General features: G+C 35.4%; 1 protein-coding gene across 2 annotated transcripts in view; it reads left to right on the top strand.

Moving 5' to 3' along the window:
- The window catches only part of recql4 (RecQ helicase-like 4), a 58,596-nt gene extending 38,507 nt beyond the window's left edge, over positions 1–20,089 (top strand). The window contains exons 18-26 of one of the 2 annotated variants that reach the window (XM_039737341.1): positions 3,366–3,503; positions 8,220–8,415; positions 9,425–9,554; positions 10,860–11,026; positions 15,324–15,519; positions 17,891–18,053; positions 18,135–18,243; positions 19,101–19,218; positions 19,775–20,089. In XM_039737341.1, coding sequence (XP_039593275.1) covers positions 3,366–3,503; positions 8,220–8,415; positions 9,425–9,554; positions 10,860–11,026; positions 15,324–15,519; positions 17,891–18,053; positions 18,135–18,243; positions 19,101–19,218; positions 19,775–19,784 — 1,227 coding nt within the window. In that variant the 3' untranslated portion in view covers positions 19,785–20,089. Of the gene's footprint in view, positions 1–3,365; positions 3,504–8,219; positions 8,416–9,424; positions 9,555–10,859; positions 11,027–15,323; positions 15,520–17,890; positions 18,054–18,134; positions 18,244–19,100; positions 19,242–19,774 lie in introns of both variants that reach the window. The other variant, XM_039737343.1, reaches the window with a different exon arrangement.
- Positions 20,090–20,156: the final 67 nt, after the last annotated feature.

Raw genomic sequence — 20,156 nt, 5'->3', positions numbered from 1 at the left:
TCAGTGTACAAATTCATAAAAAGACTTTGTCAGGAGACTAAAGGTAAAAGTTGACAGAGACGAATGTAGTATTCAACTGAATTATTTTGCTCCTGTTATCTTCGCCAAATGTTTTACGAATGTCCAGGTAGTTTGGCGGTAGATGGTAACAGTGGGCATTAATTCAAAAGCCCCAGAGTTGATCAGCTGTGATGCTCCAGGGTATTTAGAGCCCAGTGATTGTGGGGTCTAAATGTGGCAAAATACACATTCTGTGGTAGCCCTATTTGTAACATTAGGATAATACTGTTTTGACACAATAAACCAATTAGTTTCTAACTAGGACTTTTCCCCCTTCTTTTCTAGAAGTTTCTGTAAAACAAACATGCTTTCTCTGCCTTTCTTCCAGCAGAACTGGATTTAGGCAGTACAAGAATGAAAACACGTGAACAATGTTACATAGTGATTAATAACAGTAAAGATCAGGAATAAGATATTCTGTATGTAAGCAGGATATTTATTTAAATGCAAAGTTTATTAAATACAATAAAAATAACTGTTCACAGCTTTCTATAGTTACTATCATCATAACCATTGGAAATGCTATTTTAAACATTTATTTTTTGAACCCACTTTAATATAGTTCTGAATTGCATGGACAAAAGTCTGTCAAGGCTGCAAAGGGCACAATGCCAGTGCAGAGCGCACTCATTCACATACATACCCTCTCTCCGGTCAAACTGGAGTCATCAGTTAACTTGGCATGCATGTCTTTAGTATGCAATCCTAGTATGCTTATTTATTTATATATATATATATATTTATATATATTTATATATATATTTATATATATTTATATATATATTTATATATATATATTTATATATATTTATATATATATATTTATATATATATATATATATATTTATATATATATATATATATATATATTTATATTTATATATATATATATATTTAATTTTTTGAGCAGTATATATATATATATATATATATATAAAGGAACACTTTTTAATCAGAGTATAGCATAAAGTCAATGAAACTTATGGGATATTAATCTGGTCAGTTAAGTAGCAGAGGGGGTTGTTAATCAGTTTCAGCTGCTGTGGTGTTAATGAAATTAACAACAGATGCACTAGAGGGGCAACAATGAGATGACCCCCAAAACAGGAATGGTTTAACAGGTGGAAGCCACTGACATTTTTCCCTCCTCATCTTTTCTGACTGTTTCTTCACTAGTTTTGCATTTGGCTACAGTCAGTGTCACTACTGGTAGCATGAGGCGATACCTGGACCCTACAGAGGTTGCACAGGTAGTCCAACTTCTCCAAGATGGCACATCAATACGTGTCATTGCCAGAAGGTTTGCTGTGTCTCCCTGCACAGTCTCAAGGGCATGGAGGAGATTCTAGGAGACAAGCAGTTACTCTAGGAGAGCTGGAGAGGGCCATAGAAAGTCCATAACCCATCAGCAGGACCAGTATCTACTCCTTTGGGCAAAGAGGAACAGGCAGGCCACTAGTGTGAGTGTCTCTGACCAAACAACCAGAAAGACTTCATGAGGGTGACCCAAGGGCCCCATGTCCTCTAATGGGCCCTGAGCTCACTGCCCAGCAGCATGCAGCTCGATTGGCATTCGCCATAGAATACCAGAATTGGCAGATGCACCACTGGTGCCCTGTGCTTTTTACAGATGAGAGCAGGTTCACCCTGAGCACGTGACAGATGTGAAAGAGTCTGGAGAAGCCATGGAGAACATTATGCTGCCTGTAACATCATTCAGCATGAGCAGTTTGGTGGTGGGTTAATTATTGTCTGGGGAGGCATATCCATGGAGGGTCACACAGACCGCTACAGGCTTGACAAAGGCACCTTGGCTGCCATTAGGTATCAGGATGAAATCCTTGGACCCATTGTCAGACCCTATGCTGGTACAGTGGCTCCTGGTGCACGACAATTCCTGGCCTCACATGGTGAGAGTATGCAGGCAGTTTCTGGAGGATGAAGGAATTGATACCATTGATTGGCCACCACACTTTCCTGACCTAAATCCAATAGAACACCTCTGGGACATTATGTTTTGGTCCATCCAATGCCACCAGGTTGCACCTCAGACTGTCCAGGAGCTCAGTGATGCCCTGGTCCAGATCTGGGAGGAGATCCCCCACAACACCATCTGTCATCTCATTAGAAGCATGCACCGATGTTGTCAGGCATGTATACAAGAACACAGGGGCCATACAAAGTGCTGCGTACAATTTTGAGTTGCTGCAATTAAATTTTGGCAAAATGGACTAGCCTGCCACATAATTTTTTCACTCTGATTTTTGGGCGTCTTTGAATTCAGGGCTCTGTAGGTTGATCATTTTCATTTCCATCAAACGATGTGGCATCCTTTTGTTCCTAACACATTACCCAGTCTATATCAGTATAGATATCCAGGAGGATTTCTTTTTCCCATTGAGATCTGATGTGTTTTCAAAGTGTTCCTTTAATTTTTTTGAGCAGTTATTTATATATATATATATATATATATATATATATATATATTGTATTATATATATTATATATATAATTTTTCTTTTGTACATTTACAGATTTTACTGATATTCTTGGGTGTTGGGCGTTGAAGGCACCAGGGGGCAAATATATCAAATAAATTATATCTATATATAATCTATAATATAGAATTCTTTACTAAATTCATTGCACACAAAAAAAAATTCTTACAGACTGGAAACTATCAAATATCGTACCATTATATAAAAAAGTGATTCTCAAGATCTAAGTAAATAAAGACCAGTAAGCTTAAAATGCATCACAACAACATTTATTTATATAGCACATTTTCATACAAAAAAGCAGCTCAAAGTACTTTTCCATAATAATAGTTTCAGTCCATCAAGCTCATTCAGCTAGTTAATAGCTAAATTGTCCCAGTATCTCATATAGATTATATAGATGTTAGAATTTCTGCTTCAACTATATGGCTTTGCTTCGAGTACATTCTAAATTAATTTCTACTGGTATCCTTGTGTACGTGATTCAGCAGTCAACTGAAAGAATAGTAGTAGATCAGTTTTTATTGATGCCTTTGAAAATTTTGAAGACCTGGATTGGATATACATGCAGCCTTTTCTGCTCAAGACTAATAAGGTTTAATTTCCTAAACCTCTCAGAGTATGACATGCCCCGTTCACCCATTAAATGAACAAGACAACATTAACTAAAAAACAAGTAAATGTCTACATTACGTCTGCATAATTAAAACAAGTAATATGTTTGTAAAACAGATTTAAAAAAAATCAAGTAACAATATTATCAGTCTGAATCTGTGAATAATCTAAGATTTTATTTATATCTTTTAGGGTGGAGATCTTTGTGAACTACGAAGGCATATCTATGGAGATACTGTTGATTATTTCACTGTGAAGAAACTTGTGCAGAAATTATTTCCACCTTGTAAGTGCCGTCAAATAAATGAAAAACAGCAGGCTCTACTTAAGGTAAGGGATAAAACATTCATAAATGTTGTTTTGGATGATAACTTTCAAATATATACTGTATTTGAAACAAATGATGATATGATGTTACAAAGCCAAGGTATTGTTTTTTCCAGATTGTGACATAATTTTGTAAAACATGTATCAATGCTGCTGATCTCAATGATTTAGCATCTGTCCTACTCAGTCTTAGAGACACAGAGGAGGTGACAGTAATTGATTCAGGGTTTATTTCTTAGGTTTGTAGAAATTCCAAAATTAAAACTTCCTTATGGATTCAATTTTAGTTTTCTGAAACTGCTAAGATAATTGTTAGTCGGGTCTTTCATACATGCACACTTTCTAACGATTTTACTTGTTTGTTTATTGGTTCGGGGCATGTGTGATCAAAGCTGAATCCAGGATTAACTGCAAAGTTGGTGGTTGCAGAGCTTTTGGACAACATTCAAAATCACCAGAGACTTAAGTGAGATAAGATTTTGACTATCAACCCAGGAAATTGCATTTTCCTTTGTATGTGTGAACAAGAAAATCATAGTATACTCGAGGGGTGGTTAAGTCATGCGTTTTCTGAGTCATATGCATGGGAGAGGCTAGTATTTGAAATTGCTTCTGGACTCTACCATAAGTCCATTTTAGCACATTCAGAAGGCATCTGTACACCTGATATGCTTTCATCTTCACTCTTACTTTTCCTTCCACTTGCTTCAAGCTATATGAGACATTAGCTTTTAAACTACAGTCACTTCCTATATACCAGTCCAACCTCTTCATAGGGCCTCGACTGGTTGTCTTGTGGTGCCATATTCTGCATGGCTGTAAATCACCTGCTTGTTTCTTGTTGGGCTTACTTCCAAGTTTCTGAAACGGGCAGTCGATTAGAAGAACTGCTGATTCTATTTACAACTTCTGAAATGGTGTGTTTTTTTTTGTTTTATATTTGAGTTTATCTATCCTCTTCTCCCTGACATACTAACACCTCCTGTAAGAACATCATAATTTTGATAGGATCAGGCCATATGGCCTAACACAGCTGGTTCATTTTTACTCTCTTGTTCCAAAGTTATTCAAGTGAACACTTAAGGGTCCTGTTAGTGCTAATTTAAATGACATCACGTGGTTAGTTGTTCATGTTTTCTACCATTCGTGGCAAAATTACCCTTAACTAGCCTCCAACTAGGTCTTCTTTAAAATAAAGTTCTTAAATAACAAACACCATCTGCCTTACTTATTCACCAGATTTGTTAATGTGCCATTTTTTTAGGATAAATGGACAACATGTTTCCGAAGTGCCCTTCAGATATAGAATACATGTAGTGGTGTTGTTATCTGGCACATCTTAAGGGTCTTTTTGATGTATTTGTAACCTGGAAGCCACAACTGCATGCTGCATTCCAAATGTGACCTTACAAGTGCGTTTATGCATCTTAACCATCGTCTGAGTTGACATGGACTTCACACAGTTCATTCTGTTGCTCAGCATCTCTTTAGCTTGTTTAATTGCTTTTCCACTGGTTTTGTCTGTGAGACCAGTAGGACTCGGTAGTCTTTTTCATGGATGAATTTTTTACTTGCAGATCCTAAATTGTGTAATTATATTAAATATTTCCGTGTTCTATGTATAATAGCTTGCATTTATTTACAATAATCTTAATCTGACGCATCTTTGGATCATCTATTTTTTAAGTAACATGTTTGTTTTATATTTTTATTTAAATCATTTATAACATTTTCAAATTAAGTAGCTTCCTTAGCACTAATCTTGGCAACCCTTCTGCACAGTGCTTTTTGATTCTCTGTTAACTGTAGCCGCCGAAGCATAAGGCGAAGTCAAGCATGGGTAAAATGCGTTTCAAAAGAAATCTCTCCGTCCAAAAGGTCGTTTTAAAAATATTTAGTGAAAGTTAAAAGCAAATAATCCACACAAGAATAAAAGAAAAAATAGTTACACAGAATAAAAAAGGCCAAAAAAATTAGGAAAAAAATGTATCTTCTCAAAACTTAGCTTTTCTTGAGAAACTTTAGTTACTTCTGTACTTAAAGTTTCTTTACTTCTTCATACTTAAAGGTTCTTAACTTCTTATATACTTAGAGATTCTTAGCTGCTTCTTCTGTTCAGTTTAAACGTATGGCACGGCACATAAAATTAAGTGCTGTATACTTACATATTCACTTCACACACTCAGAAAAAGACCCGTAGGCCGATTGGCACGGTTTAAAACCTTATGCCTTCCACACCGTACTCATGGCAAGGCTGTCACTAACTGAAGAATAATGTTTACTCAAAGCTGTTAGAAATGGCAAGAAAATACCAATGCAATTCTACTTACGGGGGTTATAAGAAACTCTCATAGATTATACATTGTGATTTAGTAAAATATTCATGAATCTTATAGAATAAGGAAAATGGCTCTTACAGTTACTTTGTAGTTTAATGATTAGACTGTTGTTGGTAACTTATCAAAGGTTTTGTGAATATCATTGTGGGTAATACTGTATAACCTTCTGGCCTACTTCCTTTACGTTAAGGTTTTGTTATTTCCTCTTGAAACTCCAGCATGGATTCTTCTGTGTCTAAACCCATGCTCATTTGTACTGTTTTTTCTTATTTTTTTTATCACTTCCATTTTTTACTAGTGATACAAGTTAAATGTTTCTGCAATTAAGAAAGTCCAAAAAAATCTCTTTTTTTGTGTAACAGGAGAACATTTGTTTGGCTTCCAGAAGGGTATTTCTCCTTAAGTAGTACCATGTTAACAATAAATATTAATGATTTGTAATGAATATTTACATTACTAATTGAAAAAATAAAGGAAACATCTAGGTAAACTGTGTTAATGCATTGTTAATCCACTAAAAACCTTGATTTTCCCTTGGCATACAGTAGCTTCTGCAAGTGTCTACAGTTGTGTTGGTGTGACAGAATACTTTCTTGGGGAGAAGCCATCATTTAATTTTTTGATAATGGTGCAGAAACTTCTTAGGCCTTGCTTCAGAATTTACCCTATGTTCTCAACAATCATAGTCGACCATGGAGTCAAATATGATAAGGGGCATTCTAGTGCCTATTAGTGTCTTAAAAAACTGACCCCTTCTATAACAATTTTCTTTCTTCCTGGTTGGACTTTGGGTATACCTGTCACTTCAAAAGAATTGCAGTTTCTTTAAGTTACAAATATTTAGACTCTTAAATCGAGGCTTCATGTTTCATTATTGTGTGTAGTACCAGGTGATTTTGGAGAAAGATGGATCAAACACCCAACTGAGCAGCCTTCGGGAAATATTTAAATCCTGCTCTACCATGCAGATGGATGTCCGACACAGGTCTGTAGTGGAAGGAGCACACTCTATATGACGGCGACTCTAAATAAACAAATCCCACAAACAGATCATGAACAAAGAATTTAAAAATCCAAATAAGAACTGTAATCCTTGTGGGTAATGATGAGAAGATATAATCCAGAAAAAGTGAGTGCTGCAGTTGTGAAAAACAGCTAGAGAAAAAATGAGAGACTTTTGATCAAACCAGTGTCATTTATTAAATCTAGAGCTGTCAAGGCTGCCTCCCAACAGCCGTGTCCCAGCAGGTCGAGGCAGTTATGTAGCACAGTCCTCTCGCTACATCCTGGGTGATGTAGTTCCACTTAGGTAATGCTGCTACAGTCTCTCTAAAGGATATTTTGGCAAATTCCTCCAAATCTCATTTGCAATGTAGGTTAGTTGTTTATTCTTCGGGTTCAGTATCTTGGAGGTTTGAATCCTTGAAGCTTACAATCGCTGATTATGTCTCCATGGTAGATTGCTTTCACAAATTTATCATCCAGCTTACATTGAAATGATCCCATTATGTTTAGGAAAAGCTGGCTACAGTACTCTTTACTCTTTTAATTGAAGTTTTAAAAATTGTTAATCTACCATGCGCAACTTCCTAGTAGCCTTTATTAATGTGTCTTATCTACAGTGGATTAAACTTTTTCACACTTCTTGCTTCACCCAAGATGCAACTCTTTCAACAATAGTTTAAATTGTTTGAAACCTTTAGACAGTCTTCCTCCAGATGCCCTCTCTTAATGGAGCAGGATCTACACTTGCTACTTCAGGACATCTCAGGTTTTATCTCAGTAACTTTCTACAAGCTTGTATCTGTGTGTCCTTTGTATTTTAACAAGTTAGAAAATGTTCAGTTCTGTATAGCATATGATATAAATCAAAATTCAGAACTTTTATAGAAGACTAAGAAAAAAGAATTTGTGTTTCTGTTTGCTAATCATCCTAACTGCCATAATCTTTCTGGGATGAATATCTTTTCCTGTTTTTCATTAAACAGGCAAATTGTTTTGCTTTCAGAGTGATTAATCAATCTTAGTTCATTTTGAATTTTATGTTGCACCAACAGTACAAGTTGCATTCTTAGACTCAAAGTTTACATCATTCTGGGTGCAAGAACATTTCAAAAACGGGTCTGTGTTCATTTTAATTTTTATTGATTTTTTATTAATTTTCATTTTTTTGTGCTGAAGAAAGATCTTGGATATTTGTTTTTTTTGGGAGGAAATTTTGAATATTTTTTAAGGTTTAAGGTTTTCTGATTTCAGTTATTAGTAGATTCAACCATACAGGTATCTTAAAAGATAAATAATAATTTAAGAGCACCTTTTAAACAGTATGGAGAAAGCTTTAAATATGAAGATATTGTTTTTGAATCTTCAATCATTTTAGTTTGGGGAAGTTGAAGATGAGGAGATGCTTAGTCTTCCTGATCCTTCTAATGGACAGTCACCTTCCAGTGTTCACCAACATCAGGAGGAAGAACAAAATTGCAGTGAAACACAAAATGTCATCAGAGTCTGTCACACTCATGAACGTGCAGTTCCTATCCAAGAAACCGTGGAAGCTCTTGACATAACAGAAGAAGGTTAGTTTAATTATTATCTACTTTGAAATTTCAAATATAATATGTATGTAATTGGTGGGTTGGTATGGTGGCACAGAGGTTGGTCCTGATGACACACAAATCCAAGTACAAGTTTGCTGTCATGTGTACATAGTACAATGAGATTCTTAGTTTCATGTTTTCTCTCTTCAGAACACTGACAGTGATACAATAACAAACAGGTCTTACATGCAAAAAATCATACATAGAATAAAACATGTATATATTAATATGCAATTATAAAGGTAAGCTCAAATAAAATATGTTAAATGAATAATGACATTACAGGTACCAAATATCCAGTGCATAACAAATGAAGAGAATACCCTTTTAAATCACTCATACTGCATGTTTGATTCTATCATACACTTGGAACCAAAAGGTGAAATTCCTATCTAATCTGCTGTTCTACAAAGTAGTGGCTGATATTACAGCATGTACAACACTCCACTGACCTTAAACTTGAGCAGAATGGGGACTCTAATTCCACAAAATATACATCTTGTCATTTACATTGGCCTCTCTCTATTCATGTATTCATACAGAAGAAAAAATGCTTGAGTAAATACTGTAGAGTCTTTCATAAGCCAACACAGGTCAGCACAGGTTACTTGATGATTCTGTGAACTGTTTGAAACACTGTGTAGCATTTTAAGAAATCAGTTCTCCCATTTGCTTCTTTTTGTTTTTTTGCATGCAATTTTAATTGGCATAACATCTACTACCAGCTTGTTTTCCATATGTTTACAGTCCTCACCCCCAATAAAGTATCAATTCAGCCGAGGTCACAATTAGAAATTTATCTTACATAGTAATATTTAATAGCAAAATGTGACTTTCTAGGAAAATGTATCTGTGCATGATTTATTTCTTAACCTGTGCTGTGTTGAAAACTAATTCTATAGGTTGAGTTGTTGTGCATTTAAATTTTAGATATGGTGCTCTTGTATCTATTAAATGAACATGTATTTTACTATGCCTATTCTTCCAGGTATAGAGACTATGCTTTGCTATCTGGAATTGCACCCTCAGCACTGGGTGGAGTTGCTACACCCCACACTCTCCTCTTGTCATTTGGTTTGCTACAGTGGACCCCAGCAGCTTCGAGCTATTGCCAAGATGTAAGTTTGAGATGTTACTATGCAGTAAAAACGAATGTATGCAGTAATAATCCTGATTTGATGATTTGGTAGCATAGTGGTTAGTGCTTCTGCCCCACAGCTCCAGAAGACTTGGTTTAAATCCCATGTGTCATGATGGGGTACTCTAGTTTTCTTCCCACATCCTAGAGACCTGTGCGTTCAGTTAATTGGTGACTGTAACTGGCTCAATATGGGTGAGAATGGTGACGTGCCATGTGAGTAGGCCCTGTGAAGGGCTAGCAGCCTGGTTCAGGACAGATGGTGTTGTACACCTGATCCTGCTGGGATGTGACCCTGAGTTGGATTAGACAGTTTCAGGAAGTGAGTGGATGGATGAATGAATAGTCCAAATTTGACAACTAATTGGCAGTTATTGCTGGTCAAGAAAAGCAATGTAACCACAAAGGCACAATTTTGTGAAAGGTAATAACATATACAGTATATTTAATTTTTCTTTTACAATACATATATCCATTTTTCACATGCATGTGTAAAATGGATATATGTATTTATAACCAGCTATTCGCACATTTTCTAACCTGCTAATTCAATTCAGGATTGCTGGGATAACATGGGTACTATAATGTTTTTGATGAAGTTAACTTATTCAAGAAATAATTGTTGCTTTTGATATGATTAACCTATAGATTTTAACAGTGTAATTTTAATCAACTTTCTAATGCATTTTTATGATCAACAAAACTTTTAGCGAAGAAAAGGCCTGAACTTGGTAGTATGGAGTATACACCACAAATATCATCATTCTTTTAAAATTTAGATTGAAGATGGAAGAAAAAAATGTTCTACCAAAAATATTTACATTAAAAAAACTATGCAATGAATAATTTGAGCTTTTAAAATGTCGTAATCAATAGTTACATAAATTATTAATGTAAAGAGACAATGATGTTAACTGATATGCACATCTGGATCTCTACACATTCTCTGTAAATCATGCTAACTATCAGTGTGACCGGCTCAAGATCTAATCAGTGTTTATCTGTGTACAGTACCTGTTATCTTGTACACCAAATGGTGGTTTTTCTTCACCTCAAATGAGTAAGATGAATTGTACCAAAGCTAGTTTAAGGGCAGAAAATATGTCCCCACCAAAACTTAAATTTAGGATGATGGATCTTTGAAGCAGCAGTGCAAAATACTATACTGCCCTAATGTAGAAAAATATTTTGGTAACTTAAATCATTATTTAACCTCAAAAGATTTTAAAATGCCAATAAGTTGTTATTCTTTTTGTCATAGTTTTGTTTCAATCATGCTTTCCAGTTGTCCCCCAGTTGCAGTAGCACTTGCTCGGAAGAGGCTGGCTGGCGAGAGCCTTTCCCACTCGAGTTCAGTGACATTCGATGTGGTGGAACTGGCAGACTCTATGGGCTGGGAGCTTATTCCAGTCAAAAGAACTCTCCGGCAACTCCAGTGGAAGACTGAGAGAGGTATTTGAAAACAATTAAGCCTAAAGCACATCAAAATGAATAAATATACTGTGTTTAAAAAAAAAAAAAAAAAAAAGGGTATTAAACTGTTTTGTTATCTTTTGTAGGACAGTGAACCTGGCTCAGAAATTACATTCAATTTTTCTCTTCTTAAAAAATGTTAGGGATTTAAATTTAGTAGGTGCTGATCGAGGACTGGGTTATACTTTATCATTTTGGGAAAATAGGTGTGACTGTTGCCACAAAATAAAAACATTTGTTTTTAAAGTATTGCTTTGGTTTTACATAGAAAATGATTAGTATTACAGCACATCTGTTGTCTCAATTCCACATCATGCAGTACAGTGGCACTCAAGTCAAGAGTAAGTATATACTGTACAGGTAATCCCTGTGTTAATAGAAATGTCCATTTAAGCATCATGCACTGTACTGTATGTGTAGTTATATTGGCTAGAGAATATCCAATTTCCTGTGTTGTATTGTAGTTGCTGTACAGTTAACCTAGCATTCTCATTATTCATATTTAGTTTTACATGATTAACTAACTACATAAACAATATCTGAACATCAATTTTAGTATAAATCCTGCTCTAATCATCCATCCATCCATTATCCAACCCACTATATCCTAACTACAAGGTCACGGGGGTCTGCTGGAGCCAATCCCAGCCAACACAGGGCGCAAGGCAGGAAACAAACCCTGGGCAGGGCGCCAGCCCACCGCAGATGCTCTAATCAAATTGTACTTAAGATGAAACTCATAGCACTATGTCATGTCATGGCAAACAAGTCTGACACTAGCAGGAAATCCTACTCAAGTCTTATTCACAATACAATTTGCTGCTTGGCTATTTATGGTTTAATGTTCACAGTCTGCTGTAGTCTATTGCATATCTGTTTATTCATGAAGGTGGAATGTTTTGATGATGCTGTACTGTTGTTAGATACAAAAGAGTGCAGAAAACGATTCACAGTGCTAAAAAAATAACATGCATATCCACATGTCCACCCCTACTCCCAGTTTTTTGAACATTCTTTTTCTGCTACAGGATCAAGAGGAACCTAAGCCTGTTCTACAAGCATATACAGTAGCAACAACCAGTATATATGCATATCTTTGTAAGGGAGTGAATCAGCATACCCGGAGAAACACACATACTACACACAGGTAGACCATTCAGTGCAAGAACTGACAAGGCCAGAATTTAAACGAAGACCCCCACAAGCTTTAATGTTTGTGAAACATTAATGAATTTGCATTCCTCACGAATGATCACACATTGCTTTAAAAAGCCACATGGCTATGTTTGTTGTGAAAGATGACATATAAAATAATGTCACTAAAGGAGCATTTCATTTATTTTCATATCTAGTGAAGTAAATACAAGTCTCTTATTCTAACTGTGTGGAGTACACTCAGAAACAATACTGTATTTCTATGGAAATAACTCTTCCATATTACTGAGTTTATTCCTATTTAAATCAAGAATGGCCCAATATTATGTACATCTGTAGTATGCACTACTGTATATTTATTTATTTTTTTCCTTTTTAGTCATTCTTGTGTATAGCTGAGAGGGGTTTGTTGTTTGTAATAATATTATTTATGTATTAAGGTTCTGTTAAAGGCCAATATCTTTCTGTCTGTCTGTCAATTGAAGAATGCATCATATCCACAAAATTAGGAAGCAAATGCAGGTTTTGCAGTCTGTGGTAGTTTTTGTATTTTGTCTACATATGACTGCAATAACATACAAGATATATATTGTATATTTTACAAATAACTCGGTGTGTTTTAACTTGCAGTCATTCTTCATATACTATCATGACCAAGACTCATGACTCTGACCAAGACCTTGATAAATCACATATTTTATTTTTCCCTGCTTTGAGTTCATCTTATTTTTTGTGGTGATATCTTTATAGCTGTAACTTATAACCTATAGCTATATATTTAAAATTTCACATTTTTGTTTCTGTGCAGTGATGCCTTTTTGGACATTGTACCTTTATATTTTCATTTGAATGTTAATTACACAAGTTTTAACAATACTCTTATTTTATACAGATTTTAATATTTTGTGCTTAAGCCTATACAAAGATGACACTTTAAATTTTGTAACCACATAATTCACAGGCAGCACCCTAAATTGTGATTTCGTAGCATTCGCCAACCTACAATCACGTTTCGGCTGTTCCCATTTGGCTTTACATCATAGCCTACCCACAGTAGGGATGTCGCCCATAACTGCATCTCTTCTTGCCTTTTATAAGAAGCTTGATGTTAATGCAGATTGATTTTTGCAATGCTGTTGTTTTTATCTGGAAATTGAAACATTTTGCCAATGTCAACATTCCATTCCCACTCATCCAAACTCAAATGTGTTATTCAGAAATGAAACTACTGCAGTAAAGGAAGCTCACAGAAATACTATTTAAAGGTACATGTTATGCAAAAATATTTCTGTGATTTTCTTTTTTGTTTGTGTTTTTTTCTTTTTCAAAGTCTAATTCTAAAGATCAATGTTTCTGAATGATGTACATTCACTTTACTATGGAAAGGAATGTTATGAAGTAAGTCTATTATTTATTATAATATCTAATAACACTTATAAATTATAAAGTGCTATAGGTTGTCTTTTTTCTGCGGTTTCGTTTTGCCCACATACTCGCCTCCATTGTCTATCAGCAGCTAAGTGAGTTTCTCTCTCCTCAGAGGTTTCGTTTTGCCGGTGTGCTGACCTTGCTTGTGTATTAACTGCTAAGTGAGTTTCTCTTTTCTCGGTGGTTTCACTTTGGCGACAGAATCGCTTTCTTTGATCGTCATGCTGTAGCCTTGCACTTCCGGGCCGGACAAACAGACGTACACACTTCCACGTGTAGATGGTTATATATAAAATATATAGATATATTGTTATTAAAATTATGGACAGGTTTCCATAACTGAACACACATTCTGTAAAAATACTAGCATCCCCAAAGTTATTAAAAAAAAAAAAATGACCAATGATGTATTAATATAGGGCTAGACTTAGTCATTTATTTGACTTAACTGATACTATAATGAAGATGCTCATGCTGAGAAAACACTTCCAAACAGCAAACGTAAATATGACACCCTTAGCTTGTGTTTTAACATCTCTTAGTATCTTCTGCTCTCCCAAAGTTGAGACATAGCAGGAGTAGGCGCAGGCATAAAAGTTTCAGTTTTAGCCTTTTTTTTTTTTTTCTCACTGAGGCCATGACACAGCTCAGAGCACGAGAATGTCCAATGTTTCAGGCTGTCTTTCTGTATATTCTGTGCTTTCTTCTGCAAATGAATTTCACTATTGGGACACAACGGTGGAGCAGTGGTAGTACTGCTGACCCATAAGGAGGAGATAGGGGTTCAAATCTGGGGTGGTCCCTACAAGGAGTTTGCATGTCCTCCTATGTCCACATGGGTTTCCTCTGGGTGGTTTAGTTTCCTCCCACAGTTTAGAGACATGTCAGTCAGGTGAACTGGCAATGCTAAATTGGCCGGGGTGTGTTCACCCTGCAACTGGCCTGCACCTTGTTCAGGTATTATTCCTGCTCTGTGCCTGGCTCTTGATGGAATTGGCTCTGATTTCCTTGTCATCCTGTTTTGGATAAGGAGCTTGATGGATTGATGAAGGGGTGGATATTTAAAATATCAGTTGTTCAGGTGATGCTGCAAGGTATTTTTAAATCTGAATGTGCTTTTATATTTAAGATTATTCAAAAGTTAATTGTGTTTGACTGCTATAATGCATTTTAAGTCTATAAGCTTCTTTCAGACATATTGACAGTTTTTCTCTTAATTACATTTTCTAGTAAGTATACTGTTGCTAAAACTATAGCCCAAACAAAATATTTGATCATCTGTTAACCTAAGGCAAACTAAAACAGAAAGTGTCTCAGCACACAGAAAGAAATTCAAATCTGCAATGTAGATGCAGCTTAAGTTCACTGTTCTAAGACCATAAACTTAAAGATAAAATATTAGAAATCAGGAGTAAGAAGTATCTGAAAATCATAACAATAACCAAATATATAAGTACATCTTTTGTATTTGGTTTTAGAAATAATACAAATACATACAAGTTAGTTTCTACTCTTAAAGGAACAGCAACTTTGTAACATATGCAAAAAAATTCCCTTATTTGATAGCTAATGAACAAATGTGAAGTGCACATTATGTCTACACTTACCCGTCTCTTTGTGTTAGGCATGTTGAGATTTGAAATCAATTCCTCTGTGTTGTCTGACTGCTTGTACCAATGTCTGTTTTCATCAGGTCCCCCAGGCTTTAGAGGGACAGGAAAGAGTGGTGTCCTGGTGGAGTTCTCCAGTTTGTCCTTCCACTTCCGTTCTTATGGAGATCTAACTCACCAGGAAATGGACAGCATTTGTGAGTTCTTACACCAGAGAATTCAGGCTCAAGAGAAGACTCAGCTGTATCAGCTAAAAGCTTGCTTTAAGGCCTTCTTTAGGTAAGTTTAGTGTTCACAGTTCTGTCAATAACTTTTTCAACTTTATTGTAAATTACAAGCAATATATTCTTTAAAATGGTCCACGTTGTATTGCTCCAGAAACATGTTCAGAGTCAGTTTTATCGGTTTTATTTTAAATCGTGCAACTGTTAAATTGGAAACTCATTTAAACAAGACAGGAAGGCTTTGGGTTGGAAGGAAAATAAAATGAAGGTTTAGAACAACTGCAACTTGCCTGGCTGTCTGCTCAGCTTGTTTTTAATCGTCATGAATAAGATACAATGATGGAGGAAAACTGCACAGAGAAAGGGCAAAATATAATACAATCAACAAAAGAGAGTTAAGCATTTAAATGTATAGCAAAAGCAGAAATATTTCTAAATGTCTTATAAATGTAAAAGTCATGCTGCTGTGCTTTTCTGAATGTAGAATAAGAGAAAACAAATACCAGCTAATTAAATGAGATCAGTGTGATCAGGTGTTGTCACTGATTAGGAATCCGGTTGGAACAAAAACCTGCAGCCACAGTTGGTCCCCAGGACTGAGTTTGGGAAGCACCGGTCTAGAATGTTATATACCACCGATTTAATTAATTGTGACATATCTATATTTGGCAGTTTATTATGATGTAGAATTTATTTGTTATTTTTTATTGTGACGCTATGTGTGTTGGGTCTGATACAATCGAATTGATAAGACTATTTCAGAGAATTTTTATAGAGCGCATGAGACTACTTCTAAAGCCCAGGCTCAGACAGAGGTCTGTCACAAGCTAAAGTCTGAGATTGTCAGACTAATTCAAAGACAAGAGAAAACTCATCACACATAAAAACAAGCTCTAGGTGAACCTAAATTAATCTTAGCATTGCTCAAGAATAGAATTTTCTCATGAGGTAGTTTCTTTATTTGCACAACGTAAACACCCCACTTAAAATGTAGTCCTGGTTTAAACCACTGACTTATAATGGTACGTATAATGTAGCACATGGGTAGTGACGTGCAGCATCATTGCAGCATCTGTGAAAATGCAGCAGGAAAAACAATAGCAGTAGAATGTCATTGTTAAAACCTTGACAATGTGTGGATTAAATATTAATTATGTAGTCACAAAAAGAGAGACTGTGAGGGATAATTTATCTAAAAAAATTGATTCTGCATTTGTGTAGCACACTGCTGCCACTGTCCATCTTCAGAGTCCAGGGTTTGAATTGCAGCGTGTACACAGCCAGTGAGGAGTTTACCCATCCCCTTGTCTGGGTGGGATTTTCATTGGGTACTCCTGATTACCTCTCATATACCAAATATATTTGTGTGTGTGTGTGTGTGTGTGTGTGTGTGTGTGTGTGTGTGTGTGTGTGTGTGTGTGTGTGTGAGAGCATGTCCTGCTATGGCTTGGTGAAGACCAAAGTCCTGTCCTATATCTAATGCTACCATTAAAGAGTCAGGAAAGAGTGTGTAAGTCATAAGGTGGATGGGAATTTTCTTGATATAGTTAAGTATGATGCATGATTTTATAAAGTGTAATAAAAAGAGAAATCCAAACTCTTAACAGTAGACAACGCAAAATGTATTAATTTTTTGAAGGGTTGATTAAAAACTTAATAAATACATAATTACCATTACATATTGTAACCAGTAAAGGAGCACCACTGAGTCTCAAATCCAAGACACAGTAGTGCCCTGCACACTTTTAAGATAAAATAAATTATAGTTATTTATCCAAAATACCTTTCCTAAACCAGTTCCAATGAGTGCTTTAAGAGGGTGAGAAAGCGTTATAGAACTTTAAAGCATTATTATTATTAAATACACAAACAATCAACTCTTCCTCCTGCCATCCACCAGCTGAGTGTTGCCCACTGCCTCCTGACTCCTTGATGTAAGGTAGTGGGTTCCTTTTAAAGCCGAACCTGGGAATGCTTCTGGTTCCACACCACATCTTCCTTGAAGCATTTCTGGGCCATAAAAAGGTATGGAGGTCTTCCACCAACAGCACCCTCTGTTGGCAGCCAGGAACCCCATCAGGGTTACCCTTTCAGACTTCAAAACCCCCAGCGAATGTCCCAACTGGGGTGCCATGCGACGACCACTGCCACCTAGCGTGGAACTGCTCCTGATTCCCAGCTATCACTGGTCCATCCATAACTTTTTACCCCAGATGGTATAAATTAATTTTCTTGTCCAGCTGGCTAGTCCTTCTGCCATTCCTCTCTGACCTCCCATCTGGGTATGAAACCATCCTCTTTCCCAGCTGGGATGCCTGTCTTTCAACTACAATATGTATAAATATGATTTTTCTGTGTTTTTTTTTCTTATACCCATGAATCCAGTTTTATTGTAATTTGGTTCCCTATTTTTTTTTCCCCTTTAGTGTTGCTTACCGTAGCTCTACTTCTTGTTCTGATAAGATGGATGATGACAGGAGCCAAAAGCTGAAGGCCTTGCTAATGAACTACTTTGACAAGAAGGCTGAACTGGATCTAAGCAAAAAGTATGAAGAGGATAAAGAGGACTGTGAACTTAGTAAATATAAGGTGAGCATTGTTGAAGGAATGTGCAGTTGAAGCATTCAAGTATACTTAGCTCATCAAACTGTGATGTTTGTTATTTTGCAGTTAAAAGACTGGGAGGATCAGATTCGTGCAGACATAAGAAGTTTCCTTTCAACTCACAATGAAGAAAAGTTTTCTGGAAGAGCAATAGCCAGAATATTTCATGGAATTGGTGAGATTTAATTGCAAGACTTAAAACTGTCAAAAGCCTAAATTCATTATTTTTTGCTTGTTAAACATAATTGTATTCATGACATTTGAGAAATAGTAAAATGTGAACACATTTTCATTGAAAAATTAGAAGCAGAATCATCTTATACTAAGAAAGCTATTAAGATGTGGATATTTAAAATCGATGCACCAGAACATCTGTTAATCCTTCTCTATGGGAAAAAGTCAATTTTTAAAGCAGCATCATCATGTAATTAAACACATTGTTGTTACTCAAGGCAAACTGCACATACTTATTTCAGGCTGTTCTTGACTATTGCATTGTAGTAAATTATTTTACATTTATTCTAATGGTATGATGACTACGAAGTAAAGGAGGATTGGATCTTTGGAAAACAGGCTGACGGAAAATTTTCTTGTGCTTCTAAAATCAATCATGTCATTTAGCCTTTATTATGAATATGGTGTTGAATATTTTCACATATGCTATTATAAAATATCAAAATTTCCCTAAAAGGGAGGCTTTGCTCACAATAATATGAAAATAATATGAATCCTGTCTGTGAAGAAAATTACACATGTGGATAAGTATCCAGGATTATTCAGCATGGTTAACAGAAAAGAACCGCACTGGTCACATTCCTGTATAATGATTGATCTCACTTTCTCAACAGAATTTTCAACTTTTAAATTCTAATGAATCAAGACTTATTTTTTTCTGTCTTGATTCAAAATGAAATCATCATTTTGTTACCACCTTTATTATTTTTTTTCGTGTATTACTTGCCTTGCAAACAAGGGTTTTGCCCCAAATGTCTAGTATAACATTTCTCTGTTTTACCGATTTTTCTCCTTTAGGAAGTCCTTGTTATCCTGCATTGACTTATGGAAAAGACAGAAGATTCTGGAGAAAATATATTAATTTTGATTTCAATGAAATCATCAGAATGGCAACTGAGGAAATTATAAGAACCAAGTAAAACTGTGCATTATAACTTGGTAATCTGTATTTATATGTTTCTTCTGTGATTTATTTATATGTATTACATCTGTAAGTTTTCTTTAATTAAATTTTATCTTTTTTAATATCAAAATAAAAACTTTAAGCTTTATTAGTGTTTTAATTTTTTTTTTTTTTTCAATTCTTAAAAAAAGAAAACTGAAGTTAAATTCCATGAGGCATGATATGGTTTTAACTAAGATCGGGTGTTAAGGTGTTGGATGAATTAAAGGCAGGATGCAGATTTTCTGCAGTTTGAACAGCCTGAGTCACTCAGCAACAGAAAGTAATGGAACGTGCATAACCATATTTTAGCCAGAGGATGTCTAAATTAGAACCGTTTCTTGCACTTTACGAGTTGGTGCTAGTTTCTTTAAACAATATTTTTTATTATTTTTCTTTTTTTACTTATGTTCACTTTAAAACGGTACAGTCAAGATAGAAGAATGTTAATGTGCAAGGTTTGGCAAAAAATTAACATGTGCAGCAGGCTAACTGTTGTATTTTATTTTATTTTTTTCATTTCTTACAGTATTGATTAGAATTACCAGTAGGAAAGCACCATGTTATTTGACTATTGGCAGTTTTCAGTTTTCGCTGCAAGACACAAGTTGTTGCAATGTAATGTAAGTAGATATATTTCTGAATTCAATGCAAAACTCTTCTGTAGTTTCAGTGAGAACTTGTTGGTAACTGAAGTTTAATTAAAGAAGCTAAATCTGATGTGTTTGTATAATGTAAAGATGTATAGTGCCTAACTAAATATGAAATATGCTTGAAATTCTGCCAGTTGACCTGTAGTTTAAGAATGCGTTTGCCTTTCAAAAGTGAGATCACTTTGTACTAATCAGTATACCATTCTGTCAACTGCTATGCATACTTAAGGGGTATGGAGTAACCTACAATATACAGCA

Source organism: Polypterus senegalus, chromosome 15 (assembly GCF_016835505.1).
Source record: "Polypterus senegalus isolate Bchr_013 chromosome 15, ASM1683550v1, whole genome shotgun sequence".
Lineage (NCBI taxonomy): Eukaryota > Metazoa > Chordata > Cladistia > Polypteriformes > Polypteridae > Polypterus > Polypterus senegalus.
This window is presented reverse-complemented; position numbering and strand designations above follow the sequence as displayed.